Raw genomic sequence first — 17,609 nt, 5'->3', positions numbered from 1 at the left:
CACACCACAAAATACAAAGTATAACGTACACAGATTTTTCTATTGAACCAAAAAGCAAATTAAATCATGAATAAATCAATCAAGCAAAACTTCCACACAATGACACACTCACTCTCGGTTCACACTGCGCTCTGGGCGTGCACACTTGGCAGCACGTATACCGTTCCGACTCCGTTTGTCTTCCTGCAAGTCCAGCACAGGCACACGATTGTCCAAGAATCACAATAATCCTCGTGAATGTCACAGCGGGCATAGTAAGGTTACGTAGAAAAGTCCAAAAGGATGCGTTAATGGTGGTAATCCGGCACACACACACACACACACACACACACACACACACACACACACACACCATAACACACTGACACACACACACACACTGACACACACACACACACACACACACACACACACACACACACACACACACACACACACACACTCCGGTTTGGTAAGTTACCTGATAAATAATGTAGCCTGTAGATTTAACGGGGAGACTGATCAGACAGGAAGAGCAATACTTCCACATTTCCGATGTTCAGCGATAAACTTGTTTTCTTCGAGAGTTCGATCTTCGTGCGATTCTGGTGCGTTGTCACCAAGAACGTTAAAAAAAAACACACAGGATATCACTCATGATGCCTCTCTCAAAAACCAGGTCTAAAAACTCTTCATCTAAAGTCAGTCACTCCTCAACACAATCCTCATCTTGTCCCATAGTGATTTCTGCCGCCAAAGAACATGTGGTTCTCAACTCACAAGACCGATGTGTCATTCCCTTGCGAAATTCAGATCTACCCCAACTTCGTGCATTGATCTGAGCAATAAAATTTAGATGCGATAATCTGCAAACATCTCTTCAACACAATCTGCATCTTTTGTCCCATCGTGATTTCTGTCGGCAAAGAACATGTGGTTCTGAACTCACAAGACCGATTTGTCATCTTCCAGTGTGAAATTCAGATCTGCCCCAAGTGGCAAGCAGCCTACGTGCAATAAAATGTAGAAGCGATAATCTGAAAAAATTCTTTTCGCGTGAACGCTGCCACGCTGTCATCATATCAGTCCGATGTCATTTATCCAGGGCAGGGATGAACACACTTTTTCATCAGCAGTTTGATATGTTTATCCGCAGACTGCTTTCCATTACTTGTCGTCTGTTTTAGATTGACTCGTAGGGTTCTTCAGCTAGGCAAGAAGTGCTTGTTTACATTGACACGTTCTCACGCACGACATGTCGTAAATGCAAATTCTAACGATTGTTTTTTATTGCACTGATAGAAAATGTCGATAGTTGTAAACTTCTGCCATTTCCTAATGTTTATTTCATTATTTTGCATACGGATATGGCTAATAAGTGGATAATCTGTTACGACACGAAACGCGTTCTAAATCCGGGAAGGGAGGCTACTCCAGCGTACTTTCAGGTGTGTTCTAATACCTTAAACTGACTGCTATTTTCTGTGTTTTTTTTTATATAAAAAAAGTTATTGTTTTTATATTTAGTCAAGTTTTGACTAAATATTTTAACATCGAGGGGGAATCGAAACGAGGGTCGTGGTGTATGTGTGTGTGTATGTGTGTGTGTATGTGTGTGTGTGTGTGTGTGTGTGTGTGTGTGCGTGCGTGCGTGTAGAGCGATTCAGACCAAACTACTGGACCGATCTTTATGAAATTTGACATGAGAGTTCCTGGGATTGATATCCCCATACGTTTTTTTCATTTTTTTGATAAATGTCTTTGATGACGTCATATCCGGCTTTTCGTGAAAGTTGAGGCGGCACTGTCACGCCCTCATTTTTCAACCAAATTGGTTGAAATTTTGATCAAGTAATCTTCGACGAAGCCCGGACTTCGGTATTGCATTTCAGCTTGGTGGCTTAAAAATTAATTAATGACTTTGGTCATTAAAAATCTGAAAATTGTAAAAAAAATATTTCTTTTATAAAACGATCCAAATTTACGTTTATCTTATTTTCCATCATTTGCTGATTCCAAAAACATATAAATATGTTATATTCGGATTAAAAACAAGCTCTGAAAATTAAATATATAAAAATTATTATCAAAATTAAATTGTCGAAATCAATTTAAAAACACTTTCATCTTATTCCTTGTCGGTTCCTGATTCCAAAAACATATAGATATGATATTTTTGGATTAAAAACACGCTCAGAAAGTTAAAACGAAGAGAGGTACAGAAAAGCGTGCTATCCTTCTTAGCGCAACCACTACCCCGCTCTTCTTGTCAATTTCACTGCCTTTGCCATGAGCGGTGGACTGACGATGCTACGAGTATACGGTCTTGCTGAAAAATGGCATTGCGTTCAGTTTCATTCTGTGAGTTCGACAGCTACTTGACTAAATATTGTATTTTCGCCTTACGCGACTTGTTAGATGTTATCCCTGTCCTGTTTACATGTACGGTGTTTTTTATATTTAGTCAAGTTTTGACTAAATATTTTAACATCGAGGGGGAATCGAAACGAGGGTCGTGGTGTATGTGCGTGTGTGTGTGCGTGCGTGCGTGTGTCAGTGTGTGTGTGTGTGTATGTAGAGCGATTCAGACTAAACTACTGGACCGATCTTTATGAAATTTGACATGAGAGTTCCTGGGTATGAAATCCCCGAACGTTTTTTTCTTTTTTTTGATAAATGTCTTTGATGACGTCATATCCGGCTTTTCGTGAAAGTTGAGGCGGCACTGTCACGCCCTCATTTTTCAACCAAATTGGTTGAAATTTTGGTCAAGTAATCTTCGACGAAGCCCGGGGTTCGGTATTGCATTTCAGCTTGGTGGCTTAAAAATTAATTAATGACTTTGGTCATTAAAAATCTGAAAATTGTAAAAAAAAATAAAAATTTATAAAACGATCCAAATTTACGTTTATCTTATTCTCCATCATTTGCTGATTCCAAAAACATATAAATATGTTATATTCGGATTAAAAACAAGCTCTGAAAATCAAATATATAAAATTTATTATCAAAATTAAATTGTCCAAATCAATTTAAAAACACTTTCATCTTATTCCGTGTCGGTTCCTGATTCCAAAAACATATAGATATAATATGTTTGGATTAAAAACACGCTCAGAAAGTTAAAACAAAGAGAGGTACAGAAAAGCGTGCTATCCTTCTTAGCGCAACTACTACCCCGCTCTTCTTGTCAATTTCACTGCCTTTGCCATGAGCGGTGGACTGACGATGCTACGAGTATACGGTCTTGCTGACAAAATGGCATTGCGTTCAGTTTCATTCTGTGAGTTCGACAGCTACTTGACTAAATATTGTATTTTCGCCTTACGCGACTTGTTTAATGGTGCTCTCTCTTACTCTCTACCCTCCCTCCCTCACTCTCTCTTTCACTCACACACACACACATACACAGACACACAGACTCTTTCTCTTATTCATGGCAAAAATTTTCCATCGGCTAACTCTGTCGTGTAATTCAGGCAAAACTTCATTTACGTTCAAGTCTACTGATCGCCAGAAAATGGAGAGAGAAAACGCCTAGAAAACACGACAAAATAAGAGGCTGGTGCGTGTCTGACGAGTGCATACTTCTTTAGTTGTTGGTTTCCCAAGTAATGTTGGAATTTGTGTTTGAGCACAGTTTTGTGTGTTTTTGAAACGTTGCCATTCCATTGTGCCATTACCATTAGTCACTGATATTCTTTTCGTCTCAATGTTTTAAAAGTCAGAACAAGCCTAATTGATTTAGTCATTCATGTTGTTGCCTGATGTACATCATAGATATGCGAGGCTTAGAATATGCCTCGGCCGATCATTAAAATGATTATTGTTGTCTTTCGATTGTCCTTATGTTTGAGATGCGAGCAAGACGTTTCTTCATTAAATTAGTTCTCTCGTCTGTTTTGGGGTGGCCTTTTTCCTTTTGGGTTTTGTTTTGTTTTCTTAGCTTTGGTTTTCCGTCTTCCTCCTTTGCTTCTCTCTCTCTGTATGTGTATGTGTATGTTTGTGTGTGTGTGTGTTTGTGTGCGTGCGCGCTCGCGTGTGTGTGTGTGTGTGTGTGTGTGTGATTGCGTGCGTGCGTTTGCATGCTAGACACATACGGTCATACATACACATCAAACAGCTCACGAAGTAAAAATGACTCTCTTTTTAATATTCAGTAAACGTTTCTGCACAAATATACAGTTTCAAGAATAAACAAAGACCCTTTGTAAAACTGGTGTTCAACTAAACTGTCCAAAAGATTGCTAGTCAGTTAACACACGCACATTATGCAAAAGAGTACGCCGAAAGGAAAACGGGGACCAATACGGGCACAGTTAAAAGTCCACACAAAATTTACCGTACAAAATGTCTATAAAATCATTTCACGCATGTCGATAGTCAGACAAAATGTCTCGTTGAATATGTACAAGTAACGACAATAAAGCCACACGTATAACCCCCCGCAAACTAGAAAAGAGCGCAGCAAAGTGTCAGTGTTAAATAAATGATCGAATTCCGTTTAACAAAACCTTGCAGACTGTCCATAGAAGACTGTTCTTTTTAAAAGATTGCACAGTATCCCTCGTCATTTCTCGCTGTTGGAACCTTGTGAACTGCAGAAGTTGAGTCATGTTTCTGAAATGGTGCACACAATCACTGTCACCTTCTGGACTCCCCACAACTGCCCCATGGTTCAGCAAAAGTTAAGCAATGTGACTGGAAGTCTAAACGAAAATGGTAGAGCCGGACGCGTCTCTGCATGGAGTAACCATTTTCACGTGACTTCTGCCTGGAGTAACCATTTTCCCGGGACCTTTGCCTGGAGATGCCGTTTTCTTGGGACTTTGGTTTCGAGGAAGGACTTTGCTCGACACGCTCCGTGTCACAATGCGGTCTGCGCGAGGTCCACCGCTGAAGTTTGCCATCTTCGTTCCACGTGCACGTTTGGGGTTGCTCTTGTTGGCGCCTTGTCTTCGACCGCTCTTGGCGGTGCCTTGTCTAGACTTGCTCTTTGGACCCTTGCGCTTGCTGCTGCGCGCATATCTGTGTTTTTTAGGGTCGAAGATCACAGTTTCATATGTTGACTCTGAGTCTGACTTTTGAGGTTTCTTTGGCCTTCCGCGAGTGGGCTTCCTTCCCCGTTTCGTCGTATTGTTCTGGTAGCCGCGTTTGAAGCTGACAGCCTTGTTTGAGCGAGCGTTGCCATGCATTCGCATGCCCTTGGGGCCACGCTTTCGCTGGGCTGTACGCTTACCGGCATGCTTCTTCTTCTTCTTCCCTCCCTCCTCAAACATACCGCGGACGACTTTGAAGCGCAGCGGTGATGCCGTTCGCATGGCTTTCCTCTGGGATCTTCTCTTCGGAGACTTTTTGCTGGCTGCGATGGCCGATTCTGACGTCCGAACTCCCCGCGTCCGTTTGCCGGTCAGCCAGACCAAACCTTCTTTGATGAGTTGCAGGTAACGCCAGCGGTAAGCACGATGACGGCCGCTGAGGCTTACAGTTGAGTCTGATTTTGTGGACTTAGCTAACTTTTTTCGCTTCGAGATGGCCGTTTTCTTCGATCTTCTTTTGGCCATTGTCGTTACAGTCTGTTTGTCAGTCGCCGTCTTTTCTTGAGAATGAGGCTAGCTATCTACGTCATTTAATGTGGTTTGACGTAACAATAGCGTGTCCGGGAAAAGTTTGACGTCATTCAGCAATGGTCTTGGCAACTTTGGGATAGGTGCGACTCGCGTGCTTGATTATGACGTCAACGCACCTTTCGTCATCCCAGATCGTTTCGTAAGCTTATTCCAAGCAGCAGATGGGTGATTTTCCAGCACTTTGTTTTGCCACAGATTGTGTGACCATCAAGCTCCTTGATACACCATCTCTGGTTCTGCAAGCGTTTTGACTAAGCTTACCAGACGTGTTGAGAAAAGCATCCACATTTATTGCTGAGAAGCAGCTAAATACGAAAAGAAAAGGAACCGTGCAGAAGAATGTGTGAGTAGCCTGATTGCAAGACTTTGTGAGAAAAAAAAAAAGAAAGATGGAAGAAAAAGAAGATGTCTGCTTTGAAGGTAGGGCGATTTTGAAGCTTACACATCAAAACGCAAGTAGCATAGTGGACAAGCTTGTTGTTATTCTGTCTTTGAAATACCGCAGATTTGTTCGCAACCTGATTTTTCGAGTTGTGCCTTGTAATGTAACGGTAAACAACGCATCAGAGTGCAAGAAATCTGGATCATTTGCTCAGGAACTGCAAAGCAACGTCGATATGCCAAAACAAGAGAACTCTAGCACAAAACCCCAACGTTAACTGGAAGTTTCACATTTTTGTTATGGGTCAAGAAGAACAACTTATAAATCGCATAGCACTCCGACCGCGATTGTTATGAAGATGTCCAACTGACATAGACACCCCCCCCCCCCTCCTCCCTTAGCAGATGAACACGCGACTCGCACTGAACATTTTATGTTTACCGAGGGGGAGGGGAAATATAAATGTACTTGTGGCTCTTACACAAACAGGAACAGACACAGGCACACACGATGAACAGTATCTGACAAAGACAGGCAGCACACACACACACACACACACACACACAAAAAGCACACACACGAAAGCTTGCAGACATACCAATAAAGTACATGTAAACGCATGCACATGGCACGCACTGAAAATGTCGCAGGCACACACACACACACAGACACAGACACACAAGCATGCTTTCTGACATACCAATGAAGTACATGTACACTGCATCTACACGCATACACACGTCTCGCATTGAAAATCTCGCAGACACAGACACACAGCCCGAAACACACAGACACAGACCATCAGTTGTACTTTTTCAATAATCATATGTGTATATATATATATGATTCATGATTTTGTGCATCCAGTTTCATTTGTTCGCAGTACTGATTTGCCCTGTTTGTGGTTGATGCTGATACTGATGACGTGTTTGTGTGTGTGCCTGTCTGTGTCTGTGGATACACTTTTCATTATTCAAACACAAAGGCAAGCATGAGTCACAGAATACGATTTGAATCAAACCACAGCTTCAAGTCACTGGAAACAACACGCACATTTATTGCACAAGTTTAGCCTCTTCCCGGCCGTATCACTGACATGGCTGTCACTTCACTTTGCCACACGATCACGTAAAAGGTCACAATAAATGAAAAACTAATGTTCGTTCCTCTAGGCAGATGTATCCTTAGCGCATAATGACTTTATTCAGTTATTCTGCAGAAAAACAGAAATGCTGGAGAAAAACTGTTTGTTTCTGCAGTATTTCTGCATAAAGTCATCTTTCGCGAGAGCAACGTTTTTTTCTGCAGTAAAACAGTTTTACTGCAGTAAAATTGAAATCAAGAATGCTGCAGTAAAACGGTGATGTTGTTTTTTCACTTTTTCTTCAGCATTTTGGCATTATTCAGTTATTCTGCAGAAAAACAGAAATGCTGGATAAAAAAACTGTCTTTTCTGCAGCATTTCTGCATAATGTCATCTTTCGCCGAAGCAACGGGTTTTTCTGGAGCAAAACATTTTACTGCAGTAAAATTGAAATCAAGAATGCTGCAGTAAAACGGTGCTGTTGTTTTACTGCAGAAAACCTGTTTACACTTTTTCTGCAGCATTTTGTACTGGCTCATAATAATGTTGGAGCACGCGAGCCCCCCTCTGTCGAGAGATGGACTCATCCAGAATTACCAATAGTTACAAACTATTAGTATTATACTATCCCAGGGGGCGACGAATACAAACGCTACTTTACAAGGTCGTTCGTTTTTCTCCAGAAAAACTGTCACAGACTATTCTGAAGAAAAAGTTAATCGCAATAATGCTGCAGAAAACCAAGTAAACATTATGCTTCAGAAAAACTGTTTTACTGCAGTAAAAAACGTTGCTTCGGCGAAAGATGACATTATGCAGAAATGCTGCAGAAAAGACAGTTTTTCTCCAGCATTTCGGTTTTTCTCCAGAATAACAGAATAATGTCATAATCCGCCAAGAGCCAGTACAAAATGGTGCAGAAAAAATGTAAACAGGTTTTCTGCAGTAAAACAACAGCACCGTTTTACTGCAGCATTCTTGATTTCAATTTTACTGCAGAAAAAAATGCTGCTTCGGCGAAAGATGACATTATGCAGAAATGCTGCAGAAAAGAACGGTTTTTCTCCAGCATTTGTCTTTTCTGCAGAATAACTGAATAAAGTCAACATCCGCTAAGGATACAGATGCTCACATATATTTTCTGTAGCAGCTGCTTTACATGTCAATTTTTCATGTCAGGAAATCTGGGAAGTATCGCCGCTTTAACCGAAACTGCAAAAGCGCTGACACAGCATCGAAATGATGACAAAAAGAGGTAAAAACAAATACTGGTTCGCCTTGGACAATCCCAAACAGAAAAGAAATCCACTGTGAAGAGTCGTCGAAGATCCAGAATTAAGGTGTACACCTGCAGCCGCTGGAATCAGACGGAACAAATTAATGCATTTTAAATTTAACACGCCAACAGAGGCACGCTTAAGGGTAGATTATACCTGCACAGAGTCAGCGGCACAGACGACGTACTGCAGATTATTGATGCTGCGATAGGGATTATGACACGTTGCGTGAAAAGTAAACAGTCCAAGTACTCGTCATTATCCCTATCGCAGCATCAATAATCTGCAGTGCGTCGTCTGTGCCGCTGACTCTGCGCAGGTATAATCTGCCCCTTACAAGCATGCGCGCGCGCACACACACACACACACACACACACGCGCACACACACACACACACACACACACACTAATACTTTTATTTTTTATGTCAAACACTCAGGGTAAATCTGTGGGGGGAAAGAGCAACCAAAACCCTAAAATGATCTGGACGACTTACAAAAGTTACATCGGACACATCTGCGTCATACAGGTGAACATGTTATTGAAATCAGTGCGCGTAGAAAGACAGAAAGAAAATGGATAAATCTGAAATTAAATACAAAAACAAAGAAGCATACACATAAACAAACCAAAAACTGTTTTCGTACGTCTTTCGCAGATGACATGGGCAGATCTTGAGCAGCTGACGTCATTGTATTTGCCCCCAACGAAGAGCACAGCACAGTTCTCGTGACCTCCGCCGTTGTTAGGTTCCTGGTCCCAGGGGCTAGAACACGCCACTACCACCGTCAATGTTATTTTCAAAAAACTTGTTGATGAAAATGGTTTTACAGCAAGAAAACCAAATGCTTTTATACGACTCCCCATATCCCATTACACTCGCTAAATTACAGTGGACTCCCCATATCCCATTACACTCGCTAAATTACAGTGGACCCCCCCCCCCCCCCTCAACTGATAGAAGAATCCCTCCCTTTTGAGAAACACACACCAATGTACCAGGTTGGCACTGCTGCCATTTAACAAAATTACTTTATTAAAAAAAAATATATATATACAGAAACCCGCCAGAGGGTTTATTTTTCGTGTGAGTTTTAGTGGAAAGACTTTCTTATCAGGTGTAAAATCAAGGGCAGTTCGTCTTTATGGCAGGTCTAGGCCAGTCAGCAGCGAGCTGTTGATTCGACTCGCTTTGAAAAGCTTGCCTTAATCATGTCTGGGGCGCTTACTCTGCCACAACGCTGAAAATCAGGATTTATTTCCGAACATCGTCTATACTCCATCGTAACGTACTAATTTTCATGGACATGAAAAGTGTTGTTTTATATCAGCATTGTTGTTGTCAAGAACTCACATGGGGGGCGGAGTGCCTTCATACTGCTGGGAAAAGCTCCACGCGCCTTCTATCTCCTTGTCCGTCAGATCTGTCCAGTAGACATCGTACGGGTTTGTCGACATCAATGACATCATATAGTCCTGAAACGTCAGCAATGACTATTAGTGATGTCATCAATAATTATTCCAAGTTATGATTCAGGAACGAAAAATTGACGAGTACGATACGGTCGTCCTCTGTTTGTTACATCGCGCGCGTGTGTATGTGTTAGTGATGTGTGTGTGTGTGTGTGTGTGTGTGTGTCTGTGTGAGTTTGTGTGTGTGTGTGTGTGTGTGTGGGGGGGTGCATATCCGTGAAGGTGCGTGTGATGTGAGTGAGTGAGTGAGTGACTCTCTCTCCAGGTATGTCAATGGCATTTTTACCCCTGCAAGTTTGTCAGAATGATTGTGAAAGTATCAGCCCTTTTTAGAAAGTATACGTCGTCTTTGGCGTCACCTTTTCCAACTGTGAAAAAGCCAGGCAAATTACGGTAAAGCTTTCACAAATGGGAAATAGTTGTTTTGCGTTTCACCGATAGCCTTCGCCAAACGGCATGTCCCCCGACTAAGTTTGAATAACAGGTACTCTCTCCATCTCTCTCTCTTGTGACAAAAGTGTCAGTCAGTCAGTTGGGTCGTCACTGAGTCAATCAGTGAATGAATATCATTCTCTTCTGTTTCAGGCTAATCTCATCAGTCTGATGTCGTGTCTGTTTCAGGCTAATCTCATCAGTCTGATCTCGTGTCTGTTTCAGGCTAATCTCATCAGTCTGATCTCGTGTACAGGTTTCAGACCACCATCTCCCCCCCCCACACACACACACACACACCAACAAAATAAAGTATTTTTGAAATGAAATAAAACAGAAAATAAAATAAAATAAAACAAAATAAAATAATAATACCCCTACTCACCATTTCAGACTGAGAATTGATTGCGACAAGGTGAGCGTCCGGTAAACCCGCGAGTTGTCTGCACCTGTTGAGGGCTTCCTGCCAGGATGCTTTACCGTCCGTTGCGTTGGTGCTGACGTAATAGCATGTCGTCATATCGTTGTTGTCGTCACTCAGCCAGTTCTTGGGGCATGGAACGTCTACATTAGATAGAATGCTTAATTATTGATCACGAGCAGTAGAATAGATAACGCTTGTGTGTATGGGCTGGATACATATAGTAGACCTAATTAGGAATAATCAAAAGGCAATGTAAAACAGTGTCTCAAACTCAACTTACATTTTACAGAATAGACAGACAGAATCCTATTGACAGTCAATATCCATTTTGCAGAAAGACAAACAGGCGCACAGACCGATATATCCAACTGACCTTCCGTATAAGCCTATATTTCGCAGATAGGCAGACAGGCAGATAGATATCCTACGGACTTTCCATATTCATTTAGTAGACAGACGAAAAAAAAGACGGACAGACAGATATATATTCCACTGACCTTCCGTAGGGGAAGGGCTCCTAATATGGACCGGCTCCTAATATGGACCACCTTCTGTTCTGAAAAAAAATATTTATTCTCTGGATAACTTGCACATGTCAAAACAGTTGCAGAAACAGAAATCTCAAGACCGTTGGGCTTTTTCTCTTTTTTTTTCACTTTTGGCAGCGTTCACTCTAAATTTGCCACCTAAAACAGACTCGTTTCTGTCCACAGCCAAAGCTTTTATCACACAAAAATTGCTATATATGACAGCTAAAACCGTATTTGTCACATTTTAGCAGTGTTGACCCCGAGTTTCTACTGTAAACAAAATAATAGCAAAATCTCAAAGTATGTGCGAGTCCCCTAACATGGACCACCTTCAACAAATCGAAGAAAATAAAAGCTAAAGGCTATTTTCATTAATTCATTAAGAAGCTTGCTGGAAATAACCTATAACTAGCCCTCGGGATTTTAAAAAAATGCAACAAAAAGTCTTCTTTTTGTGGAAGTTGATAATTTCCCTTATTTTCACTCTGTTTTTGATAAGCTTATTTAGTTTCCTGGTGTGCTCTCATCAACCCAAAACAGATAAATCTAGAGCATATTTTAATTAGGCTGATTTGTACACTAAGTAAATGTATCATGTTATTTTGAAATATAGATTTTTTTTACAGTGATTCGTGAAGGCCGCTTCACTGGTCCATATTAGGCGCCCAGGCTCCTAATATGGACCCTTTGTGATTTGTTCTGTATTTAATTTTTGCTGAATGTCTATCAAAGCTATTTCACTCTAATTAGGCATAACGGTTAACCTAAGAGAGAAGGACTACCAAACACAAAATGAAACTTCTTCGCAAGAAAACAAGCTAGTTATCAGCATGAAACAAAAAGTGGTCCATATTAGGAGCCCTTCCCTATATATTTCACAGATTGGAAGACAAGACAGTCAGATATCCTACTGACATCCGGAATCCATTTAGAAGACAGAGAGACAAGCGGGGCAACAACTGACCTTCTGTGTTCATATCACAGACAAACAGCCGGACAGACAGATAGATATTCCACTGACCTTCCGTACATATTTCACAGATAGTCAGGGGTGGATCACATCATTTTTAAGGCGGGGTTTCCAAATTCATTTTAGGGGCAATTCGACGACGCGAAGCGTTTAGTTGAGGGCACAGGGGGGTTCGGGGGCATGCCCCCCCCCCCCCCCCCCGGAAAATTTTGATAAAAACAAGGAAAATTTTGATAAAAAGAAGGAAAATGGAGCCATCTGGTGCAATCTGAGCCAAGACACTTCCCCTAATACACCTTCCAAAAAGTAAATAATAAGAAGACAAATTTGGATTAAAACATGGACAATAGACCGATCTAGTGCAACCTGAGCCAACAAATTACCCAACTACTTTCCAAAACCATCACTTAGAAGACAAAGGCCGGCTCCTATGGGGGGTCTGGGGGCAAGCCCCGCCCCACCCCCCGGACAATTTTGATATAAATCAAGGAAAATGGAGCAATCTGGTGCAATTATAATCTGATCCATCAATTTTTCTTCATGTACAAATTTTTTACTTTTTTTTTTCTTCTCTTTTTCTCCTCCCCCGCCCCCCCTCCCCCTGTTCATATCACAGACAAACAGCCGGACAGACAGATAGATATTCCACTGACCTTCCGTACATATTTCACAGATAGTCAGGGGTGGATCACATCATTTTTAAGGCGGGGTTTCCAAATTTATTTTAGGGGCAATTCGACGACGCGAAGCGTTTAGTTGAGGGCACAGGGGGGTTCGGGGGCATGCCCCCCCCCCCCCCCCCCCCGGAAAATTTTGATAAAAACAAGGAAAATGTTGATAAAAAGAAGGAAAATGGAGCCATCTGGTGCAATCTGAGCCAAGACACTTCCCCTAATACACCTTCCAAAAAGTAAATTTAAGAAGACAAATTTGGATTAAAACATGGACAATAGACCGATCTAGTGCAACCTGAGCCAACAAATTACCCAACTACTTTCCAAAACCATCACTTAGAAGACAAAGGCCGGCTCCTATGGGGGGTCTGGGGGCAAGCCTCGCCCCACCCCCCGGACAATTTTGATATAAATCAAGGAAAATGGAGCAATGTGGTGCAATCTGAGCCATCAATTTTTCTTCATGTACAAATTTTTTACTTTTTTTTTTCTTCTCTTTTTCTCCTCCCCCGCCCCCCCCCCCCCCCCCCCCCCCCCCCCCCCCCCCCCGGATCCGCCCCTGGATAGGCAGGCAGACAGACAGACAGATATCCTACGGACCTTCCATATTTATTTAACAGTCATACAGACAAACAATTGACCTTCCGTATCCGTTTCACAGACAGACACAGTGAAATCCTACTAACCTTCCGTATCCATTTCACAGATGAAGGAGAGTTGGAGGAAGCAGCTGGCATCATTATATTTTCCTCTGTGGTTGACAAAGGCACAGTCAGCATCCCTGAACACAGGGTTGCTGGGTTGTTGGTTCCACGCACTGCAAAACATCACAATACATTGTTTTCTTAGATAACTCTGTAGGAATTTTATCGGCTGCGGCTTCCAATCAACAAGACCCCTGACGTGTGTTGACTTCGCGAAGCCTAATTCCTGAAGCTGGCTGCACGAAACTTTGGCACTGAATTTCGGTGAAAAGACTTCACACATAAGAGACTTACTCGAATGGTGTTTCTGCAGAATAGGAGACGTTCTGGAGTAAGGTATCGCAGACTAAGCGACTTAATTGAGTGTGGTATTTGCAGAAAGACGAGACATACTAGAGTGTGGTAACTGCAGAAAGAAGAGACTTCCTAGAGTGTTGTATTTGCAGAAAGACGAGACTTACCGTATTTGACGGATTACAAGACGCACCGTTTTATAAGCCGCACACTCGACTTTAAAAAAAAAAATTGTGACGAGCCACGTATAGGCCGCGTCACTATATTAGCCGCCGTCAAAAAAAATATAATCAGATCGTGTCAATCAATCAAAACAACCAGGCAAACAAAAGTACGGTATTTGGCGAAATCGGCTCCGAGAATAAACAAGTGAAACAAAGAAGAAAAGTGAAAAAATTTTAAGAAAAATATGACACACACACAATTTGTAACCAACACACACATGTAGTCTCGCCCGGAATAAGCTTTTTTGGGATTATTTACAACTTTTTTTCGCACATTTCGAGCAGACGAAAACACAACATGGCGGCTCTCGCTCCTCCAACTATTGCGAGACACAAAAAACCGAAATCTCGCGCGCGCGAGATCATGATACATCCGGTGTTTCTCTGTACGCTATCTTGTCACGACGACTTTTTGACAAACGAAGATTCGCGAAAGAAAGAGAAAAACGCCGAGTCTTGAGTAGAGAGCTAATAAAGTACCGGTAATCGCTAATCGAGCGAAATGAAAATCCGCCGCGTCTTCCATTAGGTGAATGCTATTCAAGTTTAGGTAACGTTTTAGCCACATCTTTTTATAAGCCGCAATGCGATTTTTTTGTGAAAAAAAGTTGCGGCTTGTAGTCCGTCAAATATGGTACAAGAGGGTGGTATTTGCAGAAAGACGTGACTTACTAGGGTGTAATATTTGCAGAAAGACGTGACTTACTAGTGTGTGGTATTTGCAGAAAGAGACTTAAAATAGTTTAGTATCTGCAGGAAGAAGAGACTTACTAGAGTGTGGTATCTGCAAAACGAAGAGACTTACTAGAGTGTGGTATCTGCAGAAAGAAGAGACTTACTAGAGTGTGGTATCTGCAGAAAGAAGAGACTTACTAGAGTGTGGTATCTGGAGAAAGAAGAGACCTACTAGAGTGTGGTATCTGGAGAAAGTAGAGACTTACTAGAGTGTGGTATCTACAGGAAGAAGAGACTTACTAGAGTGTGGTATCTAGAGAAAGAGGAGACTTACTAGAGTGTGGTATCTGGAGAAAGTAGAGACTATAGTGTGGTATCTACAGGAAGAAGAGACTTACTAGAGTGTGGTGTCAGCAGGAAGAAGAGACTTACTAGAATGTGGTATCAGCAGGAAACCTTCGTGGTTCAAAACGACGTTAAACACCAAATAAAGAAAGAAAGAATCAGCAGGAAGAAGAGACTTACTAGAGTGTGGTATCTGCAGAGAAAAGAGACTTACTAGAGTGTGGTGTCAGCAGGAAGAAGAGACTTACTAGAGTGTGGTGTCTGCAGGAAGAAGAGACTTACTAGAGTGTGGTGTCAGCAGGAAGAAGAAATTTACTAGAGTGTGGTATCTGCAGGAAGAAGAGACTTACTAGAGTGTGGTATCTGCAGAGAGATGAGACTTACTAGAGTGTGGTGTCAGCAGGAAGAAGAGACTTACTAGAATGTGGTGTCTGCAGGAAGAAGAGACTTACTATAGTGTGGTATCTGCAGGAAGAAGAGACTTACTAGAGTGTGGTGTCAGCAGGAAGAAGAGACTTACTATAGTGTGGTATCTGCAGAGAGATGAGACTTACTAGAGTGTGGTGTCAGCAGGAAGAAGAGACTTACTAGAGTGTGGTATCTGCAGAGAGATGAGACTTACTAGAGTGTGGTGTCAGCAGGAAGAAGAGACTTACTAGAATGTGGTGTCTGCAGGAAGAAGAGACTTACTATAGTGTGGTATCTGCAGGAGGAAGAAGAGACTTACTAGAGTGTGGTATCTGCAGGAAGAAGAGACTTACTATAGTGTGGTATCTGCAGGAAGAAGAGACTTACTAGAGTGTGGTGTCTGCAGGAAGAAGAGACTTACTATAGTGTGGTATCTGCAGGAGGAAGAAGAGACTTACTAGAGTGTGGTGTCAGCAGGAAGAAGAGACTTACTAGAGTGTGGTGTCTGCGGGAAGAAGAGACTTACTATAGTGTGGTATCTGCAGAGAGATGAGACTTACTAGAGTGTGGTGTCAGCAGGAAGAAGAGACTTACTAGAGTGTGGTGTCAGCAGGAAGAGACTTACTAGAGCGTGGTATCTGCAGAGAGATGAGACTTACTAGAGTGTGGTGTCAGCAGGAAGAAGAGACTTACTGGAGTGTGGTGTCTGCAGGAAGAAGAGACTTACTATAGTGTGGTATCTGCAGGAAGAAGAGACTTACTAGAGTGTGGTGTCAGCAGGAAGAAGAGACTTACTAGAGTGTGGTGTCAGCAGGAAGAAGAGACTTACTAGAGTGTGGTGTCAGCAGGAAGAAGAGACTTACTAGAGTGTGGTGTCAGCAGGAAGAAGAGACTTACTAGAGTGTGGTGTCTGCAGGAAGAAGAGACGTACTAGAGTGTGGTGTCAGCAGGAAGAAGAGACTTACTAGAGTGTGGTGTCTGCAGGAAGAAGAGACTTACCAGAGTGTGGTGTCAGCAGGAAGAAGAGACTTACTAGAGTGTGGTATCAGCAGGAAGAAGAGACTTACTAGACTCTAGAGTGTGGTGTCAGCAGGAAGAAGACTTACTAGAGTGTGGTATCAGCAGGAAGAAGAGACTTACTAGAGTGTGGTGTCTGCAGGAAGAAGAGACTTACCAGAGTGTGGTGTCAGCAGGAAGAAGAGACTTACTAGAGTGTGGTATCAGCAGGAAGAAGAGACTTACTAGACTCTAGAGTGTGGTGTCTGCAGGAAGAAGAGACTTACTAGAGTGTGGTGTCAGCAGGAAGAAGAGACTTACTAGAGTGTGGTGTCTGCAGGAAGAAGAGACTTACTAGAGTGTGGTGTCTGCAGGAAGAAGAGACTTACTAGAGTGTTGTATCGGCAGGAGTACCGTCATCCCAGACCCACGTGGGGGACGCGTCAGACGCCCGTTTCAGTCCTGTCCACATGTTGAACATGTGTCCTGAGATCGTCTGCTGTAACACCCAGTCCTGAAACAAAACCACAAGTATAAGAAGTTTACAAACAGCTAAGCTTTACATTATCATGAAATTGTGAGAAAATAAGAACCTGAAAAAGGCGCCCTTCCTCCACCCCCAACCTGCTCCATTCCGACATGAAACTTAAATTCTGAAGTAGGTTAAAGGTTATGTTTGAGCAAAAAGAGAACACAACAGTTACCACGTTCAGTATATTCTTAATCAATATTTTGACAGTTTGTCGCGGCCTTCTTCAGGATGGTAGGTACAAGTTGTTGTTCTCCCCAATGTATCGATCAGTCACTGTGTTTTACTTTTTTCTTCAATCAATGTTCTTCAGGTGTGATTATTTGAATGTTGAATTGTTTACATATCAACAATAAAATCTTTGTACTTTTTTTTAGTTGTGTATTTGTGAAAAAAATCTGATACCCAATGTTCAAACTAATTCAGTCGTTATAGCACGTTCAGCCCTATTTTGTTTGTTGTTTCTGGCCTTAGCACTCTTTGAACTTACAGAAAAATTCACTTAAAAAAAAAAGTTTATCTTTTTTTTACAAGAGAAAGACTCCAGCCCTGAGTAGTCTTTGCAACCATTACATGTAC

The 17,609-nt window shown here is 42.0% G+C and overlaps 1 protein-coding gene and 1 long non-coding RNA gene across 3 annotated transcripts in view; both read right to left on the bottom strand.

Moving 5' to 3' along the window:
- Window positions 1–21: 21 nt before the first annotated feature.
- LOC138982958 (uncharacterized) overlaps window positions 22–17,609 on the bottom strand; it is a 59,075-nt gene continuing 41,487 nt past the window's right edge. Inside the window, exon 2 of the long non-coding RNA XR_011461016.1 lies at window positions 22–1,441. This is a non-coding gene — a long non-coding RNA (uncharacterized lncRNA). The remainder of the gene's footprint in view (window positions 1,442–17,609) is intronic.
- LOC138982951 (macrophage mannose receptor 1-like) overlaps window positions 4,112–17,609 on the bottom strand; it is a 52,309-nt gene continuing 38,811 nt past the window's right edge. For both annotated transcript variants that reach the window (XM_070356349.1, XM_070356348.1), the window contains 6 exons: window positions 16,891–17,015; window positions 13,542–13,672; window positions 10,643–10,821; window positions 9,707–9,828; window positions 9,000–9,118; window positions 4,112–8,432 (listed from right to left, as the gene is read on the bottom strand). In XM_070356349.1, coding sequence (XP_070212450.1) covers window positions 8,278–8,432; window positions 9,000–9,118; window positions 9,707–9,828; window positions 10,643–10,821; window positions 13,542–13,672; window positions 16,891–17,015 — 831 coding nt within the window. In that variant the 3' untranslated portion in view covers window positions 4,112–8,277. The remainder of the gene's footprint in view (window positions 8,433–8,999; window positions 9,119–9,706; window positions 9,829–10,642; window positions 10,822–13,541; window positions 13,673–16,890; window positions 17,016–17,609) is intronic.

This window comes from Littorina saxatilis, linkage group LG12, assembly GCF_037325665.1.
Source record: "Littorina saxatilis isolate snail1 linkage group LG12, US_GU_Lsax_2.0, whole genome shotgun sequence".
Lineage (NCBI taxonomy): Eukaryota > Metazoa > Mollusca > Gastropoda > Littorinimorpha > Littorinidae > Littorina > Littorina saxatilis.
This window is presented reverse-complemented; position numbering and strand designations above follow the sequence as displayed.